Genomic DNA, 22,701 nt, shown 5'->3' on the forward strand with positions numbered 1-22,701 from the left:
ATCTGTTATTCATCCTAACTCCTCTCTTTCTGTCTTCCGTAACTTAAACAACAATGATATTTTGCCTCCTAGGTATCATATTTGTTCCCTTCTTTCCATCCCTTGAGCCAATGCCTTAGTTCAACACTCATGATTTCTAACCAGGATAACTATGAGTTTTAAAATATCTCCCTACTTTCAAACTTACTCTCCTTTAGTCCTTTTTTAATTCCTTTTTTTTGAGATATAATTGACATACAGCACTATATAAGTTTAAGATGTACAGCATAATGGTTTGATTTGCATATATTGTGAAATGATTACCATAAGTTTAGTGAACATCCATCATCTCATATAGATACAAAATTAAAGAAAAAATGTTTTTCCTTGTGATGAGGAATCTTAGGATTTACTGTCTTAACAACTTTCATATATAACACACAGCAGTGTTAATTGTATCTATCATGCTGTACATTACATCCTTAGTACTTACTTGTCTTATAACCAGAAGTTTGTACCTTTTGACCACTTTCATCCAATTCCCCCTCCCCCAAACCCCCTCTGGTAAACACAAATCTGATCTCTTTTTCTATAAATTTGTGGGGTTTTAGATGTATAACTGACATACAACACTGTGTTAGTTCCTACAACATGATACCTACAACATGATTCAGTATTTCTTTACATTACAAAATGGTCACCATGGTAAGTATGGCTATCATCCATCATCATACAAAGATATTACATTATTACTGTTTCACCTCTTAATCTTCCTCACCTGTTTCTCTCATCCCCCTACTCCATTCCCCTTTGGCAACTATCTGTTTACCCTCTGTATCTGTGACTCTGTTTAGGTTTTGTTACATTTGTTCCTTTGTTTTATTAGATTTTGCATATAAAATAAATCATACGGTATTTGTCCTCCTCTGACTTATTTCACTTAGTATAACACCGTCTTGGTCCATCTGTGTTGTCACAATCTTTAGTCCTTTCTCAACACCACTATCAAAATGTGTGTTACAAAGTGCAAAATTAATCATGTCAGTTTTCAATGCTGAATTTTCAATGACTCCCTTGTGGCTCAGCTGGTAAAAAATCCAACTGCAATGTGGGACACCTGGGTTCAATCCCTGGGTTGGGAAGATCCCCTGGAGAAGGAAAAGGCTATCCATCCAGTATTCTGGCCTGGGTAATTCCACGGACTGTACAGTCCATGGGGTTGCAAAGACTCGGACACGACTGAGCAACTTTCACTAGAGCCTTCAGGGTAAAGTTCTAACTCTTCTGCTCAGAAAAAAAACAAAAGTAAAACCCTTCTTTATCTGCTCTTGACCTTACTCCCAACAACTATGCACCACCAAGTCAATGGTCAAACTTTGATTTCATGATTTCAACAAGAACTGTAAAGTTCGTTGAAAAACAGACATACACACATGTGTGCCTTGGATCTGATGCATATATCTCTGAAGCAAGAGATCTAGAATGAAATCAAAGAATCTGGGTTTAACAAATTTCCTAAGTAATACTGATATAAATCAGTCAAAGATCCACTGCTGTAAGTTCTACTGGGCTTCTTAGAGTTCCTTTGATTTCTCAGCATTTCCTTCTAACTCCTTCCAGTCCCCTTCCCTGAACTCCCAGTTCTTGACTACTTCCTATTCATGTTTAAAAACTCAACTCCAATGTCATCTCCTCTGGGAAGAATTTTCTGACTACCCTATTGCGTGTGTACATATTGTGTGTGCTTTCCATAAGACTCAGTCAATGTTTACCTATATGGTATTTAACTGGTACAGTATCATAGTATTCAATTGGTGTTCTCGTTGTCATCTCAATATACTGTAAGCTTTTTTAATCTTTATGTATAGTATCCAGCAAGCAATAGGTGCTCAATAAACTTTCAATGAATAAATGAAATAGCTTTCCTCTGAACTCACACAACACAGTACCACCTGTATGAGAAAAATTCAGTCTTTCTTTACATGTTTCTCCTTTACTTTCACACTACCACCACACTCACAATACTTTTAACACCAGTCTGATGACAGAAGAGTTCCCATACCAAGCAATTCTGTACAACACCAGCTGGAAGGCCTATAATTTAACTCAATTCTGACACTATCTACCAGAAATAACATCCCATAGGTTAAGAGTTCAGTCCCACGAGACACCCCACCCCCACTTCAGATGCCAATTGTAAGTGGGAGGACTTCAGGCTACCCACAACTTCTATCCAACTTGGCTATAAACTGGGTGTTCTTATGACCTCCTCCCACTTGGGCTCAGTTATTTGCTAAAGCACTTCACAAAACTCAGGGCAACAGTTAGCTCTGTGTGCCAGTTTATTAAAAGATATGATAAAGTATACAGATGAACAGCCAGATGAAGAGATATATGAGGTGATATCTGGGAGGATCTCAAGTAAGCCTTCCTCAAAAAAGCATAATCAATTATATACTCAGTTTCCAGTCCCTCTTCCATCTTGGGAGCAGGAGTGGGATGGACTGAAAATTCTAAGCTTCTAATCTTGGCTTGGTCTTTAGGTTAACCAGCCCCCATTCAGCCCACACCCAGGAGCCCCACCAGAGCTGCCTCATTAGAACAAAAGATGCTCCTAGTGCTCTTATCACTTAGGAATTTATAAGAGTTTTAGGAGCTCTGTGCCAGAAATGAGGGCAGAGATTAAATTTATATTTCTTATTATAAATCACAATATCACATCAATTTCCCTGGCAATTATTCAAATTCTGCCACATTAACATTATACATTCACTGAACTTTTATATTCTGTATTGTAATATACTCTTTTGTTATTTATATCTTGCCTTACTAGCTAGACCAAAAGATTCCTAAATATAAATATTTTATATTTGTTTGATTACATATTACATGACACCTTACATATAATAGGCACTCAAGATCAAGTCTGCCACACTTAGTCATTCAGGACACGCACTGTATAATGCCAAGGAATCCTGTTTACACAGATGACAATGTGCCCCAGAAGCTGTGCCATGCATTAGCCCCAGTCATACTGACTGATGAAGCAAGTCAAAAACTCATTGAATAATGTAAAAAAGAAAATATTTTTAGAAATTGATTTTAAGTTAATTTAAAAACATAAAAATTTTCAAAAATTGAAAATTATATATAATTTTCTCTGAAAGCTCTTAGGATTCACATCAATCAACCTTATGCCATAAATATCTCATGCAGAGGGGGTAAAGTCCTCTTCTAATATTTTCCTGGCCAAAAGCAGTTTCACATCAGCACAACCTTCTCAATTACTTTACCTTTCCTGATTTCTATAGTGCTGTAGGTACTAAAATCACACAAACAAATAAATATACCCTGATGGAGTCAACACAGAATATTTGATGGGGCTATATAGGCTTTAAAAAACCTTACTAATTTTATTCAAAGACTTTTTTATCAAGATAAATTCATGACCTCAGTAGAGTTGCTGTGTTAGACTGTTTTTTTTTTTTTAATTATATCACTTTATCCAGAAAACCAACTTATACTTGTTATATATACCATCAACGTCAAGGGTTTTCTCTAACATCTGATGTTCTTCAGGCTTTACAGAAACACTGAGTTCATCTAAAGCATCTTTTAAGTCCTTAGCTTGAATTCTGTTCCAGTTCATTGAGCTGACAGTATGGAGCGCAGTGTGTATATCTGAAAGCAAATGGGGATTCTGTAAGTCACTTAATATCCTTTGGAAACTTCTGAACAATAATGTACCTAAAATTCTAGACTATTGTCCAAACATGTATCTCAATTAACTTTATCTCTGTGATTCTAAAATTAATAAGACAAAAACAATCTTTTGTTTCAAGAATTTCCCTGAGAAACCAGTTATTTTTGATTCAATACAAAAAAAGTTGACTGAGTTTTTCTTATTTAGCTGAATAAAATAAACAATTTTTAAAAATCTAAATATAGCCATTATTGCATCTTGTAAGGAAATGTTCAATTTTTTTTTTTTTTTTTTTTTTGGTCAGTGAGAGAGATTTCAGAGCTTATCTCTAAGAAACTATTCAAATTTCAGAATATAAAGCTATTATTCCTGAATTTTCTTCTATTTAAAAATATTTCCTGCCTTTTTTTTGCTTAGTCCTCATAACTTTTACTCTTTTAAAAGTACTCCAAAACTGTGAGAGTACTGTTTTTAGAAATATATTTTGCCTAAAAGCAGAAATGGCCTTTACTTTTTAACCTAAAAGATATCTATATACAAGGGTCAAATGCCACAAATGTAGATGAAATACAGACTGAAAAGTTTCAAGATTATAGGAAATAGATAAAAGGGTTTTTCTCTGAGGAAAATAAAAATGCTAGAGGTTCTTTCAAGCTGAAGCACTCTGCATTCCTCTGCTGCTAAGTCACTTCAGTCATGTCTGACTCTGTGCGACCCCATAGACGGCAGCCCACCAGGCACCCCCGTCCCTGGGATTCTCCAAGCAAGAACACTGGAGTGGCTTGCCACTGCCTTCTCCAAGGCATGAAAGTGAAAGTGAAGTCGCCCAGTCGTGTCCGACTCTTAGCGACCCCATGGACTGCAGCCTACCAGGCTCCTCCATCCATGGGATTTTCCAGGCAGGAGTACTGGAGTGGGGTGCCATTGCCTTCTCTGGGTCTTAGCTAAACCTCTAGGAGTTTTCTCCTCTAAACAGGATCCTCAGGATTAGACCCATGTCCCTAACTGCTTTATCACCAAGTTATACAAATCATCATACACTCAAAGTCACTATTTGGACCAGAATCCCTAGTTTCCTAAGAGACTATAGAAAAAAATTTTTCAAGGAGGCAAAATACAAATACATAAAAAAGTTACAGGATTAATTTATTAGATAAGAAAAATTTCCAACAAATCGTAATTCATGAGCTCCTTAATTTCTCCAATAAATTCCAGTAGGCTTTTTTGTAGAAATTTACAAACTGGTTCTAAAATTCATATGGTGATATGAAAAGACCTACAGTTGCCAAAACAACTTTTGAAAAGTTGGAGAACTGATACAACCTAATGGAGTTCAATGTTTATTAGAAAGTTATAGTAATTAGGCAATGTTGTTATTAGTGTAAAGATAGAAAAAAGACCAATAAAACAGAACAGAGAATCTGGGAATATATATATATGTGTGTATGAAATTAAAAGACGCTTACTCCTTGGAAGGAAAGTTATGACCAACCTAGATAGCATATTCAAAAGCAGAGACATTACTTTGCCAACAAAGGTTCGTCTAGTCAAGGCTATGGTTTTTCCTGTGGTCATGTATGGATGTGAGAGTTGGACTGTGAAGAAGGCTGAGAGCCAAAGAATTGAAGCTTTTGAACTGTGGTGTTGGAGAAGACTCTTGAGAGTCCCTTGGAGTGCAAGGAGATCCAACCAGTCCATTCTGAAGGAAATCAGCCCTGGGATTTCTTTGGAAGGAATGATGCTAAAGCTGAAACTCCAGTACTTTGGCCACCTCATGCGAAGAGTTGACTCATTGGAAAAGACTCTGATGCTGGGAGGGATTGGGGGCAGGAGGAGAAGGGAACGACAGAGGATGAGATGGCTGGATGGCATCACTGACTTGATGGACGTGAGTCTGAGTGAACTCCGGGAGTTGGTGATGGACAGGGAGGCCTGGCATGCTGCGATTCATGGGGTTGAAAAGAGTCGGACATGACTGAGCGACTGATCTGATCTGATATATATATACACATATATATACACACACACATGTTTATATGTGTGGTGTGTGTGTGCGTGTTAGTTGCTCAGTTATATCTGATTCTTTGCAACCCCATGGACTGTAACCGCCAGGCTCCTCCGTCCATGGAATTCTCCAGGCAATAATACTGGAGTGGGTAAAGCATTCCCTTCTCCAGGGGATCTTCCCGACCTAGGGATCAAACTCAGACCTCCTGCATTGCAGGCAGATCCTTTGCCATCTGAGCCACCAGGGAAGCCATATATATATATATATATATATATATGTATATATACATATATATATATATATATGTATATATACATATATATATACATATACATATACACACACACATTTATATACAGTTGACTTTTGAACAATGTGAGGTTTGAGGCACTGACCTCTGTACAGTCAAAAATCCACATATAACTTTATGGTTGGTCTCCCATATTCATAGTTCTACGTCCGCAAATTCAATCAACTTTGGATTGTATACTACTATAGTACACATTTATTCAAAATAATCCACATATAAGTGGACCCAACCCATTCAAATCTGTGTTGCTTGATGGTCAACTGTGTGTGTGTATATATATGTGTGTGTGTGTGTGTATGTGTGTGTGTGTGATTTTCTATAAAAGTACAAAGACAAATCAGTGGAAAAAGTATAGTCTTTTCAACAATGGTACTGGAACAAATGGATATCCATATTCAAAAAATAAAAGATCTTTGATTCAAACTTTACTTCATATACAAAATTTAACTAAAAATAGATCATATGCCAAATACGCAAAATGAAAATCCATAAAATTTTAGACTAAAACATACCAAAACGCCTTTTTAACCTCTAGTAAGGCAAAGATTTCATATATATAAAACCAAAAGCACAATGTATAAAAGAAAAAAACTTGGTTAGACTTCATCAAAATTAATGCTCTTCTAAAGACACTTAAGAAAATGAATATACAGAGATAGGCAAAAGACTCATTTGCTAGGTATACATTGTATACTTGACTTGTACCCAGAATATTCACAGACATTTTTTAAAAATCCAACTTAAAAAGTGGAGAAAAGCTCTGAACAGATACTTTACCAAAGAAGACACACAGCTAAAAAGTAAGCACAAGAGAAGACGCTCACCAGCATTAGTCATTAAGGAAATTCAAACTAAAACCACAATGGATACAGCTATACACTTATTAGAATGATTAAAATTTAAAAGACAGACTATATTCAGAATTGGCAAAAATCTGGAAGAAGTGGAAGTCCCTTACATTGCTGGTGGGAATGTAAAATGGTGTAAACACTTTTGAAATTGGCAGTTTCTTAAAAAGTTAAATACATACCTAGTATCCAATCAATAACTGGCAATTACCCAAGAGAATTAAAGCATATGTCTATGCTTTATACAAATAGAAACTTTATTTGTAACAGGCAAAAATTGGAAACAACCTAATGTGTTTCAGTAGGTAAGTAAATAAATCATGGTATATCTATAAAATGGAGTACAATTCAGTCATAAACAAGAACTATTGATACATGGTACAACATGAATTAATCTCAAAATAATTATTCTTAGTGGAAGAATCCAGAAAAAAAAAAAAAAAAGAGTACAACCACTGGTCTTCCCTGATAGCTAAGTGGTAAAGAATATGCCTGCCAACACAGGAGACACTCTGGCCCAGAAAGATCCTACATGCTATGGAACAAGTAAGCCCATGAACCACAACTACTGAACCTGTGCTCTGGAGCCCAGGAACTGCAATTACTGAGCCACACGCTGCAACTACTGAAGTCCGTGTGCCCCAGAGCTCATACTCAGCAACAAGAGAAGCCACCACAATGAGAAGCCCTTGAAACACAGCAAAGAGTAGCCCCTACTTACGGCAACTAGAGAAGGGCTGCAAGCAGCAACAAAGACCCAGAGCAGCCAAAATAGATAAATAAATAATTTTTTTTTAAAAATGAGTACTCCATTTGTATAAAACTTTGGGTATGCTAACAAATCTCTACTGACAGAAAGTACATCAGTGCTTGCCTGGGGATGGGAAGAAGAAGGATCTGGAAAGGCAGGAGAGATTACAAAGTGACATGGGGAAATTTAGGGGTTAAATGTGCTCATTACTGATTGTGATGACAGTTTCATAAGCATATGTGTATGTCAAAACTTATCAAATTGTGCACTTTAATCATAAAAATATACAGTTCATTTGTATGCCATTTATAACCCACGACAGCACTTAAAAATAATAATAATGACAAAATACAATGCGAACTATGACACATATCTAAAAGGAAAGAGTTATTGACTCACCTTTAAATTCAGAAACTGGCTTACTTGTGTTAAAAGTTTCCAAAATTTGTTTGAGATTTACTTCACCAGTTTCTAAAAAGTAAAGTATAAGGGTTATGAAATGGCAAGTTGTAAATGCTAATAATTATTAAATAACCATAACAGAGAGGTGGGTGAGCAAATTTTATAATTTCTGAAAAGTAGTTGGATAAAAACCAATTAATTTAAAATAAGTCAGTTCAGTCGCTCAGTCGTGTCTGACTCTTTGCAACCCCATGAACCACAGCACGCCAGGCTTCCCTGTCCATCACCAACTCCCGGAGTCCACCCAAACCCATGTCCATCGAGTCGGTGATGCCATACAACCATCTCATCCTCTGTCGTCCCTTCTCCTCCAGCCCTCAGTCTTTCCCAGCATCAGGGTCTTTTCCAATGAGTCAGCTCTTTGCTTCCGGTGGCCAAAATACTGGAGTTTCAGCTTCAACATCAGTCCTTCCAATGAACACCCAGGACTGATCTCCTTTAGGATGGACTGGTTGGATCTCCTTGCAGTCCAAGGGATTCTCAAGAGTTTCTCCAAAAACACAGTTCAAAAGCATCAATTCTTTGGTGCTCAGCTTTCTTTATAGTCCAACTCTCACATCCATACATGACTACTGGAAAAACCATAGCCTTGACTAGACGGACCTTTGTTGGCAAAGTAATGTCTCTGCTTTTTAATATGCTGTATACTTTTACCCATAATCTGTTCTCTCAAAGGAAGGGGAAAAATCTAATTATATTAACTTATTCAGCTTAAACAATTAAATATTGATATATACATTTTACAGATTTGATGCCAAATAAACAGATATATCTTTAAAATATTTCCAGAAAAAGTTAATTTTAATTAGTTTTCAATATGCCTATGTTCTCATTATATTTCTAAGAACTAGTTTGTTCTTAGAAATATACACATACACAACAGATATTCCATGTACGTGGTAAAACTAAGGTTTCATAAAGCTCAGAACAGTACAGACTGTTCTTTCAAAAAACTCACCATCAGTAGATGTTTCATTCAGAATCTCCTGGAATGCCTTGTTGCTTAATGGAACTCCAGCACTCAAGAGTTGGGAGCTCAGTTCCTTTATAGGCATCTTATCATTTCTGATCTTTTCAAGAGTTGTAATCTCTTTATATAAATCTGTAAACACATGAAGAACAGAGAACAGATAATGAAGTTTGCATAAAAAGTTAACATCCTAGCTTGCACATAGCTTAGGTGTATTACAGAAGGAATTCTGAGTTAAAAAGTTTTTAAAACATATCAATGGGCTTTGCTTTTAGAAGCCAATTAATCAATAAGCAAAATTTAACATCACTGTGCTGTGCTCAGTCACTCAGTTGTGTCCGACTCTATGACCCCATGGACTGTAGCCTGCCAGGCTCCTCTGTCCATGGGGATTCTCCAGGCAAGAATACTGGAGTGGGTTGCCATGCCCTCCTCCAGAGGATTATCCCAACCCAGGGACTGAAGCCAGGTCTCCCACATTGCAGGTGGATTCTTTACCATCTGAGCCACCAGGAAAGCCCAAGAATACTAGAGTGGGTAACCTATCCCTTCTCCAGGGGATCTTCTTGACCCAGGAATCAAAGTGGGGTCTCCTGCATTGCAGTAAGATTCTTTACCAGCTGGGCTAACAGGAAAGCCCAGCATCACTAGTTGGGCAAAAGTTTTGTTTCTGCAAAATTTTTGTAAAAACCCACTATTATTCAATATATATAAATACATTGCTTTTATACATTCTTTTCCCTTATAGGTTATTATAAGATATTGAGTTTAGTTCCCTATACTATACAGTAGATCCTTGTTGGTGATCTATTTTATATATAGCAGTGGGCGTATTTTAATCTAAAACTCCTAATTTATCGCCCACCTCCTCTTCAGTAACCATGCTTGTTTTCTATGTCTGTGAATGTATTCAACTTCTGTAAATAAGTTTATTTTGTATTATTTTTTAGCTTCCAAATATAAGTGATATCATGTGATATTAGTCTTTCTCTTTCTGACTGACTTCACTTAGTATGATAATCTCAAGGTCCACCCATGTTGCTGCAAAATGGCATTATTTTTTCTTTTTTATGGCTGAGTAGTATTCCTGTGTGTGTGTGTGTGTGTGTGTGTGTGTGTGTATCACACGTTCTTTATCCATTCATCCATTGATGTGCATTTGAGTTGTTTTCATATCTTGGCTAATTTAAATAATGTTGTGATGAACTTAGGGGGTGCATATACCTTTGTGAATTAGTTTTTATACACTTTGAATAAATACCCGTAAGTGGTACAGCTGAATCGTATAGTAGTTCCATTATTAATTTTTTTGAGGAATCTTCATACTTTTTTTCCACAGTGGCTGCACCACCAATATTTCACCACTTTCTCACCAACTCCTTTTATTTCTTGTCTTTTTTATAATGGGTATTCTAACAGGTGGGAGGTTTAGATTTACATTTTCCTAAAAATTAGTGATGCTGAACATTTTTTTCATGTGCCTCTTGGCTATTTGTCTGTCTTCTTTGGGAAAATGTCTATTCGACTTCTCTCCCATTTTTTAAATCAGTTTTTGTTATTGTTGTTGAGTTGTGTAAGTTACTTATGTATTTTGGATATTAACTCTTTATTACATGTAGCATGGGCAAATATCTACTCCCATTTGGTAGGTTGTCTTTTTGTTTTGTTGATGGTTTCCTTTGCTGTGAAGAATCTTTTTAGTCTGATGTTGTCCTATTAGTTCATTTTTGCTTTTGTTTTTCTTTCCTAGGAACAAATATCCAAAAAAATATTGCTAAGACATTTCAAAGAATGAACTGCCTATGTTTGTTTCTAGGAGTTTTTATAGCTTCAGTACTTAAAATCATGTTTGTCTGTTGTGTGAGATAGTTGTCTAGTTTTATTTGTATGTGTGTGGCTGTCCAGTTTTTCCAACAGCATTTATTGAAGAGGAAACTATCCATTCTCCAATGTATGTTCTTACTCCTTTGTTCTTCTCTGTTTGTGACCAATGTTACTAGATGTGTAGAGCTGGACTCCTGGGTTTGAAAATTTTAGACTTTTTTCATATTGGTTTTGTACCCTGCCAATGTGTTTATTATTTCTAATAGTTTTTTGGTAGAGTATTTAGGGTTTTCTACATATAAAATCATATCATCCTCAAATAGTGACTGTTTTACTTCTTTCTTTCCAATATGGATGCCTTTTATTTATTTCTTGCCTAATTGCTATAGCTTTCTTGAGTATGCAAAACCCTTTGACTGTGTGGGTCACAACAAACTGTGGAAAATTCTTAAAGAAATGGGAATACCAGACCACCTGACCTGCCTCCTGAGGAATCTGTATGCAGGTCAAGAAGCAACAGTTAGAAACGGACATGGAAAAACAGACTGGTTCCAAATAAAGAAAGGAGTATGTCAAGGCTGTATATTGTCATCCTGATTATTTAAATTATATGCATAGTACATCATGAGAAGAGCTGGGCTGGATGAAGCACAAGCTGGAATCAACATTGCTGGGAAAAATATCAAAATGCAAATGATACCACTCTTATGGCAGAAAGCGAAGAACTAAAGAGCCTCTTGATGAAAGTGAAAAAGGAGAGTGAAAAAGTTGGCTTAAAACTCAACATTCAGAAAACTAAGATCATGGCATCTGGTCCCATCATTTCATGGCAAATAGATGGAGAAACTATCGAAACAGTGAGAGACTTTATTTTCTTGGGCTCCAAAATCACTGCAGATGGTGACTGCAGCCATGAAATTAAAAGACACTTGTTCCTTGTAAGAAAAGTTATGACCAACCTACACGGCATATTAAGAAGCAGAGAATCACTTTGCCAACAAAGATCCATCTGGTAAAAGCTATGGCTTTTCCAGTAGTCATGTATGGATGTAAGAGTTGGACTACAAAGAAAGCTGAGCTCCAAAGAATTGATGCTTTTGAACTGTGGTGTTGGAGAAGACTCTTGAGAGTCACTTGGACTGCAAGGAGATCCAACCAGTCCATCCTAAAGGAAATCAGTCCTGAATATTCATTGGAAGGACTGATGCTGAAGCTGAAAATCCAATACTTTGGCCACCTGATGTGAAGAACTGATTCATCTCAAAAGACCCTGATGCTGAGAAAGATTGAAGGTGGGAGGAGAAGGGGATGACAGAGGATGAGATGGTTGGATGGCATCACTGACTCAATGGACATGAGTTTGAGTAAACTCCCGGAGTTGGTGATGGACAGGCAAGCCTGGCATGCTACAGTCTATGGGGCCGCAAAGTGTCAGACATGACTGAGCAACTGAACTGAACTGAACTGAACTGAATTGCTGTAGCTAAGATTTCCAATACTGTGTTGAATAAGAGTGGCATCATTATCTTATTCCTGATTTTAAAGGAATAGTTTTTAGTTTTTCACCATTGAGTATGATAAAAGCTGTGGGTTTCTCATATATAGCCTTCATTATCAATGCAAAGAAATAGAGGAAAACAATAGAATGGGAAAGACTAGAGATCTCTTTAAGAAAATTAGAGCTACTAAGGGAACATTATGTTGAGGCATGTTCCTTCTATGCCCACTTTACTAAGAGTTATTATCATAAATCATCACTGACTTTACAAATGCTTTTTCTGTATCTATTGAGATACCCACATATTTTTTATCCTTCATTAAGGTAGTGTTATCAGGTTTTCCCAGGTGGTGCTAGCGGTAAAACAAAACAAAACAAAAAAAACAACCCTACCAATGCAGGAGACATGATATGCAGGTTTGATCCCTGGGCTGGGAACATCCCCTGGAGGAGAGCATGGCACCCACTCCAATATCTTTGCCTGGAGAATCCCATGGACAGAAGAGCCTGGCGGGCTACAGTCCATGGCATCACAGAGTCGGACATGACTGAAGTGACTTAGCACAGCACACAAGGCAGTGTATCATGTTGATTGACTTGCAGACATTTAACCATCCTTGAATCCCTGGAATAAATTTCACTTGGTCATGGTGAATGATCCTTTTAATATATTGTTGTATTCATTTTGCTAATATTGGGTTGAGGATTTTTGCATTTAAATTTCTCACAGATATTGGACTATAATTTTCTATTTTGTGGTATCTTTGTCTGTTTTTTTGCCTTTTCATACAGTTCATGGGGTTCTCAAGGCAAGAATACTGAAGTGGTTTGCCATTCCCTTCTTCAGTGCAAAAAGGGAAAATGGTTGTCTAAGGAGGCCTTACAAATAACTGAGAAAAGAAGAGATGCTAAAGGCAAAGGAGAAAAGGAAAGATATACCCATCTGAATGCAGAGTTCCAAAGAATAGCAAGGAGAGATAAGAAAGCCTTCCTCAGTGATCAATGCAAAGACATAGAGGAAAACAATAGAATGGGGAAGACTAGAGATCTCTTTAAGAAAATCAGAGATACCAAGGGAACATTTCATGCAAAGACAGGGACAAAAAAGGACAGAAATGGTATGAACCTAACAGAAGCAGAAGATATTAAGAAAAGGTGACAAGAATATATAGAAGAACAATACAAAAAAAGATCTTCACGACCCAGATAACCACGAAGATATGATCCCTCACCTAGACATAGTGCATAGTCAGGTGGGCCTTAGGAAGCATCACTAGGAACAAAGCTAGTGGAGGGGATGGAATTCCAGCTGAGCTATTTCACATCCTGAAAGATGAGGCTGTGGAAGTGCTGCACTCAATGTGTCAGCAAATTTGGAAAACTCAGTAGTGGCCACAGGACTGGAAAAGGTCAGTTTTCATTCCAATCCCAAAGAAAGGCAACATGAAAGAATGTTCGAAGTACTGCACAATTGTACTTATCTCACACACTAGACAAAGTAATGCTCAAAATTCTCCAAGCCAGGCTTCAGCAATATGTGAACCATGAACTTCCTGATGTTCAAGCTGGTTTTAGAAAAGGCAGAGGAACCAGAGATCAAATTGCCAACATCTGTTGGATGATAGGAAAAGCAAGAGAGTTCCAGAAAAACATCTACTTCTGCTTTACTGACTACACCAAAGCCTCTGTGTGGTGCACGACAAACTGTGGGAAATTGTTAAAGAGATGGGAATACCAGACCACCTGACCTGCCTCCTAAGAAATCTGTATGCAGGTCGAGAAGCAACAGTTAGAACCGAACAAGAAACAATGGACTGGTCCCAAATTGTGAAAGAAGTACATCAAGGCTGTATATTGTCACCCTGCTTATTTAACTTATATGCTAAGTACATTATGCGAAATGCTGGGCTGGATGAATCACAAGCTGGAAGCAAGTTGCCAGGAGAAATATCAATAACCTCAGATATGCAGATGACACCACCCTTACGGCAGAAAGTGACGAGGAACTGAAGAGCTCTTGATGAAACTGAAAGAGGAGAGTGAAAAAGCTGGCTTAAAATTCAACAGTCAAAAAACTAAGATCATGGCATCTGGTCTTATCACTTCATGGCAAATAGATGGGGAAACAATGGAAACAGTGACAGACTTTATTTTTGGGGCTGCAAAATAACTGCAGATGGTGACTTCTGCCATGAAATTAAAAGACGCTTGTTCCTTGGAAGAAAAGCTATGACAAACCTAGACAGCATATTAAAAAGCAAAGACATTACTGTGCTAACAATGGTCTGTCTAGTCAAAGCTACGGTTTTTCCAGTAGTCATGCATGGATACGAAAGTTGAACCATAAAGAAAGCTTGAGTGCCAAAGAATTGATGCTTTTGAACTGTAGTGTTGGAGAAGACTCTTGAGAGTCCCTTGGACTGCAAGAAGATCCAACCAGTCCATCCTAAAGGAAATCAGTCCTGAATATTCACTGGAAGGACTGATGCTGAAACTGAAGCTCCAATACTTTCATCTGCTGACGTGAAGGACTGACTTACTGGAAAAGACTCTGATGCTGGGAAAGACTGACGGCAAGAGGAGAAGGTGACAACAGAGGATGAGATTGTTGGATGGCATAACCAACTCAATGGATATCAGTTTGAGCAAGTTCTGGGAGTTAGTGATGGACAGGGATGCCTGGCGTGCTGCAGTCCATGGGGTCGCAAAGAGTCGGACACGACTGAGTGACTGAACTGAACTGATCTTATCTGGTTTGGGTATCAGGGTAATCTTGGCTCTGTGAAATGACTTAGGAAGTGGAACCGATGTCTTCTGCATTACAGGCAGATTCTTTACCATCTGTGTGTGCTGTAGTTCACAGGGTTGCAAAGAGTCCGATATGACTTCTCAACTGAGCAACAACTCCCTACAGAGATGCTTTACTGAACAAAAATGACAAAGAAGAGAAAAAATGTTTTTTTCAATTCTTTTGGGAAACCACTAGCATAAATGATTTTAAAAAGGAAAATATAAAAATAACCAAAATGAAGAATGAAATGGAAGTATTACTGTAGATGTTATAAATAACTACAAAAATACTAAGAATTTATTGTTAAAAACTTTATACCATTATAGCAATAAGTTTTTATATAAAAAGACAAACTCCTAGGTAAAAATTTACCAAAATTGACTTCAACAATAAAAGAAAAACTAATAATCATATAACATTAAAGATTAATTAGTAATCAAAAACCTACCCAAAAAGAACTATGGCTTCTTTTTTGTGAATACCACTAGACATGAAAGGAATATGCAATTCCAATGTTATATAAGCTATTTTAGGATTTAGAAAAAGAAAGAATACTTTCCAAATTACAAGGATAATTAAGACATTGAAGCCTGACAATGCCAGTACAAGAAAACAAAGCTATCATTAGTCTCACTCATAAATAGAGATTAATAAATTGTAAACAAAGTTTACAGAAATAAAATTTTCTATTTTTATTTTATTTGAAAAATTAAAAGAATAATATATCATGACCACGATGGGATTAATCCAAAAATCCAAGTTTCATTTAATATTATAAAATTCAACTCTTGTAACTCACCACACTAACAGACTAAAAGAGAAAACTCACATGACCTACCTTAAGAGATACATAAAAATTGTTTGGAAAATTCATGATAAACCAAGTAAACAAATATAAATTCAATCTTTTTAGCAAAAAAGGAATATAAGGCAATTTCCTTAGACTGGTAAATGGTATTTATGAAAAACCCACACCAAATTCACACTTGTTTGTGAAGCTCTTTCTATAAGAAATATCCTATCTCTGGAATTCAAGGTTGGGGAAGTAGAAAAGTAGGGCTCTACCTTATGTATTATTATGACCATTCACCCCAATAAATGAGCATCTGCTTTTAAAACATGGACAAGATCACTTGTTTCTGTTAGTCTTCTCCAAATACAGAAGAATATCCATACACTTTCCAAAAAAGTTCCAATTCACAGTGACCAATATATCAATATAGTTTCATAACAACCTCCCTAAACTTACAGTATTCTCATTCCTTTTTAAAAAATTTAGTCAGTGTGAACAGGTATACTCTAAAGAGGAAACCTGAGAGGTAACTGAGGTACTCACCATCTGTTGCAGAGTTTCTAAGTTGTTCTTTACTCAAAGGTTTCTCCAAGGTAGGTAAAAAGTCTTTAACTGCAACTTTCCCATCAGAGACACTATTAACAATGTTCCAAGGATCTTCTGTTCCTAGAGAGAAAGAAAAAGATGACAAAATGTGAAGATATTTAATTGGTTAGTCCATTCAAATAAGCACATAAACAACTTGATTTGGGTAAAACGTATTCACTTTCTAAAAATCCGTCTTGAGGTTTTTCTGTCTGCAATATCCTCCAAACCGAAAGCTCCACAAAATGTATAGGTCTAATTGTTTATATTAGAAAACAAGAAACACTGCACTACTTCACCTTTTTAGTTCAACCCATGAAGGTAAACAATAAAGCCAACAAAACAGCAAAGTGAACCCAAGGAAAGTAATGCTACAATTGGGGAGGGAACCCCTTTTTCTCCTTATCCGGTGTTTGGAAAGAATAACAGTGATCCTGGTAAGATGCTAATAAATTGATATTTTATTAAAGTATTATTCACTGTTTTGGTTATGTGAATAATCTGTGTATGAGTGTGTTCTATATTGCCAACTTATATTTTCAGTTTCATTAATGTCTGACTACTATAGTAGGGAGATGGTGATTGTTTTCCTGTTTTGTTTATGCTGCTGGTTAGCTGCATGGGTTGAACATTTAAGATAAATTAATTTTAATTTTCTTGTTCTTTATGAAAAGCAATTAATGCTATAAAATTTCCTGCAAGATTGTTTTTATCAGATTTTGTATTTTGATATATTTCGTTTTCACGGTCATTCATTTCTAAAATTTTTAAATTTCTACTTTAATTTATTTAGCCCAAAGCCACCTTTGAGCTTCCCAGGTGGCTCAATAGTAAAGAACCTACCTGCCAATGCAGGACATGGGTTTGAGCAGGAAGATCCTCTGGAGGAGAAAATGGCAGCCACTCCAGGTTCTCCCTGGGATAATCCCATGGACAGAGGAGTCTGGCAGTTTACGTCCATGGGGTTGCAAAGAGTTGGATGTGACTGAACACACGTGCATTTATTTTTTAACCAAAGAATTACTTACAACATCTGTTTTCAGACTTTAAAGCAAAAATTTTCCATATTCTTTCATAAATAATGCTTGTTACTACCTAATGGTAATAGACACAGTGCCTGATGAACTATGGATAGAGGTATGTGACATTGTACAGGAGACAGGAATCAAGACCATCCCCAAGAAAAAGAAATGCAAAAAAGCAAAATGGCTGTCTGAGGAGACCTTACAAATACCTGTGAAGAGAAGGGAAGTGAAAAGCAAAGGGGAAAAGGAAAGATATACCCATTTGAATGCAGAGTTCCAAAGAATAGCAAGGAGAGATAAGGAAGCCTTCCTCAGCTATCAATGCAAAGAAATAGAGGGAAACAACAGAATGGGAAAGACTAGAGATCTCTTCAAGAAAATTAGAGATACCAAGGGAACATTTCATGCAAAGATGGGCTAAATAAAGGACAGAGATGGTATGGATCTAACAGAAGCAGAAGATATTAAGAAGAGGTGGCGAGAATACACAGAAGAACCATACAAAAAAAGATCATCATGACCCAGATAATCATGATGGTGTGATCACTGACCTAGAGCCAGACATCCTGGAATGTGAAGTCAAGTGGGCCTTGGGAAGCATCACTACGAACAAAGCTAGTGGAGGTGATGGAATTCCAGTTGAGCTACTTCAAATCCTGGAAGATGATGCTGTGAAAGTGCTGCACTCAATATGCCAGCAAATTTGGAAAACTCAGCAGTGGCCACAGGACTGAAAAAGGTCAGTTTTCATTCCAATCCCAAAGAAGGGCAATGCCAAAGAATGATCAAACTACTGCACAATTGCACTCATCTCACACGCTAGTAAAGTAATGCTCAAAATTCTCCAAGCCAGGCTTCAGCAATACATGAACCGTGAGCTTCCAGATGTTCAAGCTGGTTTTAGAAAAGGCAGAGGAACCAGAGATCAAATTGTCAACATCTGCTGGATCATCAAATAAGCAAGACAGTTCCAGAAAAACATCTATTTCTGCTTTATTGACTATGCCAAAGCCTTTGACTGTGTGGATTACAATAAACTGTGGAAAATTCTGAAACAGATGGGAATACCAGACCACCTGATCTGCCTCTTGAGAAATCTATATGCAGGTCAGGAAGCAACAGTTAGAACAGGACATGGAACAACAGACTGGTTCCAAATAGGAAAAGGAGTACGTCAAGGCTGTATATTGTCACCCTGCTTATTTAACTTATGTGCAGAGTACATCATGAGAAACGCTGGGCTGGAGGAAGCACAAGCTGGAATCAACATTACCAGGAGAAATATCAATAACCTCAGATATGCAGATGACACCACCCGTATGGCAGAAAGTGAAGAAGAACTAAAGATCCTCTTGATGAAAGTGAAAGAGGAGAGTGAAAAAGTTGGCTTAAAGCTCAACATTCAGAAAACGAAGATCATGGCATCTGGTCCCATCACTTCATGGCAAATAGATGGGGAAACAGTGGAAACAATGGCTGACTTTATTTTTCTGACCTCCAAAATCACTGCTGATGGTGACTGCAGCCATGAAATTAAAGGACGCTTACTCCTTGGAAGGAAAGTTATGACCAACCTAGACAGCATATTAAAAAGCAGAGACATTACTTTGCCAACAAAGGTCCATCTAGTCAAGGCTATGGTTTTTCCTGTGGTCATGTATTGATGTGAGAGCTGGACTATAAAGAAAGCTGAGTGCTGAAGAATTGATGCTTTTGAACTGTGGTGTTGGAGAAGACTCTTGAGAGTCCCCTGGACTGCAAGGAGGTCCAACCTGTCCATCTAAAGGAGATCAGTCCTGGGTGTTCGTTGGAAGGACTGATGCTGAAGCTGAAACTCCAATACTTTGGCCACCTGATGCAAAGAGCTGACTCATTTGAAAAGACCCTGATGCTGGGAAAGATTGATGGCAGAAGGAGAAGGGGACGACAGAGGATTAGATAGTTCGATGGCATCACCGACTCAATGGACATGGGTTTGGGTAGACTCCGGGAGTAGGATGGACAGGGAGGCCTGGCGTGCTGCGGTTCACGGGGTCACAAAGAGTCGGACATGACTGAGCGACTGAACTGAACTGAATGGTGAGTCTATGTGGTCTGAATGACTTCTGATATTTAGAATTCATCGAAATATTTCTTTGTGGCTTAAATATCATCTATTTTCATGAACATTCCATAGGCATTTGAAGAGTGTGTTTAGTATATAAAGTACTATGTCTGTTTCTCAAATAAAGTTTAATATTGTTACTTTAATCTCAATCTCTTTCAATCTATCTCTCATCTTTCACTGAAGATTTATGTGTTCAGCTGAAAGTGTATGTGTTTATATATATGGTGTTGTCCTACAGGGATTAGAATAAGTCTAACTTATATGAAGTATTTTATGCTACAAATTTATTGCATTTCTTCTATATTTTTATGATATGAATATAAATCTAATTTATTGTTTATGATTTGCTGTTTGTATAGGCTTACTCCCTGGAAGAAAAGTTATGACCAACCTAGATAGCATACTGAAAAGCAGAGACATTACTTTGCCAACAAACGTCTGTCTAGTCAAGGCTATGATTTTTCCAGTGGTCATGTATGGATGTGAGAGTTGGACTGTGAAGAAAGCTGAGTGCCGAAGAATTGATGCTTTTGAACTGTGGTGTTGGAGAAGACTCTTGAGAGTCCCTTGGACTGCAAGGAGATCCAACCAGTCCATTCTGAAGGAGATCAGCCCTGGGATTTCTTTGGAGGGAATGATGTTGAAGCTGAAACTCCAGTACTTTGGCCACCTCATGTGAAGAGTTGACTCAATGGAAAAGACTCTGATGCTGGGAGGGATTGAGGGCAGGAGGAGAAGGGGACGACAGAGGATGAGATGGCTGGATGGCATCACTGACTCGACGGACGTGAGTCTGAGTGAACTCCAGGAGTTGGTGATGGACAGGGAGGCCTGGCGTGCCTCATGGGGTCGCAAAGAGTCGGACACAACTGAGCGACTGAACCAAACTGATAGGCTATATTTTACTTAACCAAACCCCTAGCGATGGACACTAAGTTACTTTCATATTTTCTCCCATAAACAATGTTACAATGAGCATTCTTGTACATCTCTCTACAAGAGACTCTCTGGGCTATTTACCTAAGACAGAATTATCAAGTCCTAAGAAATATCCATACTTAATTTGACAAGCACTGCCAGCTTTCTATGCAGAATGACTCTCTATACACTATTTTACCTACCCAACAGCAATTCTTGAGTATTCCCACCTCTCTTCATATACATATTTAGCCACTGGGGTTTCTTCTTATGTGTACTGACTTCTTAATCCAATGAATATTTTTCTAACTAATACTGAGTTGCAGAATTTCTTACATGTTCAAGATATTAATCTTTAGTCAGTCCTAAAAGTTGTAGTTATCTTCTTCCAATCTATTCAGTTCAGTTCAGTTCAGTCACTCAGTCGTGTCCAACTCTTTGTGACCACCAGAATCACAGCACGCCAGGCCTCCCTGTCCATCACCAACCCCCAGAGTTCACCCAGACTCACGTCCATCGAGTCAGTGATGCCATCCAGCCATCTCATCCTCTGTCGTCCCCTTCTCCTACTGCCCCCAATCCCTCCCAGCATCAGAGTCTTTTCCAATGAGTCAACTCTTCACATGAGGTGGCCAAAGTACTGGAGTTTCAGCTTTAGCATCAGTCCTTCCAAAGAAATCCCAGGGCTGATCTCCTTCAGAATGGCCTGGCTGGATCTCCTTGCAGTCCAAGGGACTCTCAAGAGTCTTCTCCAACACCACAGTTCAAAAGCATCAATTCTTCGGCGCTCAGCCTTCTTCACAGTCCAACTCTCACATCCATACATGACCACAGGAAAAACCATAGCCTTGACTAGACAGACCTTTGTTGGCAAAGTAATGTCTCTGCTTTTCAATATACTATCTAGGTTGGTCATAACTTTCTTTCCAAGGAGTAAGCGTCTTTTAATTTCATGGCTTCAGTCACCATCTGCAGTGATTTTGGAGCCCAGAAAAATAAAGTCTGACACTGTTTCCACTGTTTCCCCACCTATTTCCCATGAAGTGATGAGATAGGATGCCATGATCTTCGTTTTCTGAATGTTGAGCTTTAAGCCAACTTTTTCACTCTCCTCTTTCACTTTCATCAAGAGGCTTTTGAGTTCCTCTTCACTTTCTGCCATAAAGGTGGTATCATCTGCATATCTGAGGTTATTGATATTTCTCCCGGCAATCTTGATTCCAGCTTGTGTTTCTTCCAGTCCAGCATTTCTCATGATGTACTCTGCGTATACGTTAAATAAGCAGGGTGACAATATACAGTCTTGATGTACTCCTTTTCCTATTTGGAACCAGTCTGTTGTTCCATGTCCAGTTCTAATTGTTGCTTCCTGACCTACATATAGGTTTCTCAAGAGGCAGATCAGGTGGTCTGGTATTCCCGTCTCTTTCAGAATTTTCCACAGTTTATTGTGATCCACACAGTCAAAGGCTTTGGCATAGTCAATAAAGCAGAAATAGATGTTTTTCTGGAACTCTCTTGCTTTTTCCATGATTCAGTGGATGTTGGCAATTTGATCTCTGGTTCCTCTGCCTTTTCTAAAACCAGCTTGAACATCAGGAAGTTCACAGTTCACATATTGCTGAAGCCTGGCTTGGAGAATTTTGAGCATTACTTTACTAGCGTGTGAGATGAGTGCAATTGTGCGGTACTTTGAGCATTCTTTGGCATTGCCTTTCTTTGTGATTGGAATGAAAACTGACCTTTTTCAGTCCTGTGGCCACTGCTGAGTTTTCCAAATTTGCTGGCATATTGAGTGCAGCACTTTCACAGCATCATCTTCCAGGATTTGAAATAGCTCAAGTGGAATTCCATCACCTCCACTAGCTTTGTTCACAGTGATGCTTTCTAAGGCCCACTTGACTACACATTCCAGGATGTCTGGCTCTAGGTCAGTGATCACACCATCGTGATTATCTGGGCCGTGAAGATCTCTTTTGTACAGTTCTTCTGTGTATTCTTGCCATCTCTTCTCAATATCTTCTGCCTCTGTTAGGTCCATGCCATTTCTGTCCTTTATCGAGCCCATCTTTGCATGAAATGTTCCCTTGGTATCTCTAATTTTCTTGGAGAGATCTCTAGTCTTTCCC

At 37.9% G+C, this 22,701-nt stretch overlaps 1 protein-coding gene across 1 annotated transcript in view; it reads right to left on the reverse strand.

Annotated features, from left to right (window-relative positions):
• EFCAB3 (EF-hand calcium binding domain 3) overlaps nucleotides 1-22,701 on the reverse strand; it is a 467,300-nt gene that overhangs the window by 332,445 nt on the left and 112,154 nt on the right. The window contains exons 20-23 of the mRNA XM_086357127.1: nucleotides 16,481-16,603; nucleotides 9,020-9,163; nucleotides 7,999-8,070; nucleotides 3,517-3,660 (exon numbers count right to left, since the gene is read on the reverse strand). Coding sequence (XP_086213253.1) covers nucleotides 3,517-3,660; nucleotides 7,999-8,070; nucleotides 9,020-9,163; nucleotides 16,481-16,603 — 483 coding nt within the window. The remainder of the gene's footprint in view (nucleotides 1-3,516; nucleotides 3,661-7,998; nucleotides 8,071-9,019; nucleotides 9,164-16,480; nucleotides 16,604-22,701) is intronic.

This window comes from Bos grunniens, chromosome 19 (assembly GCF_055505025.1).
Source record: "Bos grunniens cultivar Pamir isolate PY7600 chromosome 19, Bosgru_T2T1.0, whole genome shotgun sequence".
Taxonomy (NCBI): Eukaryota; Metazoa; Chordata; class Mammalia; order Artiodactyla; family Bovidae; genus Bos; species Bos grunniens.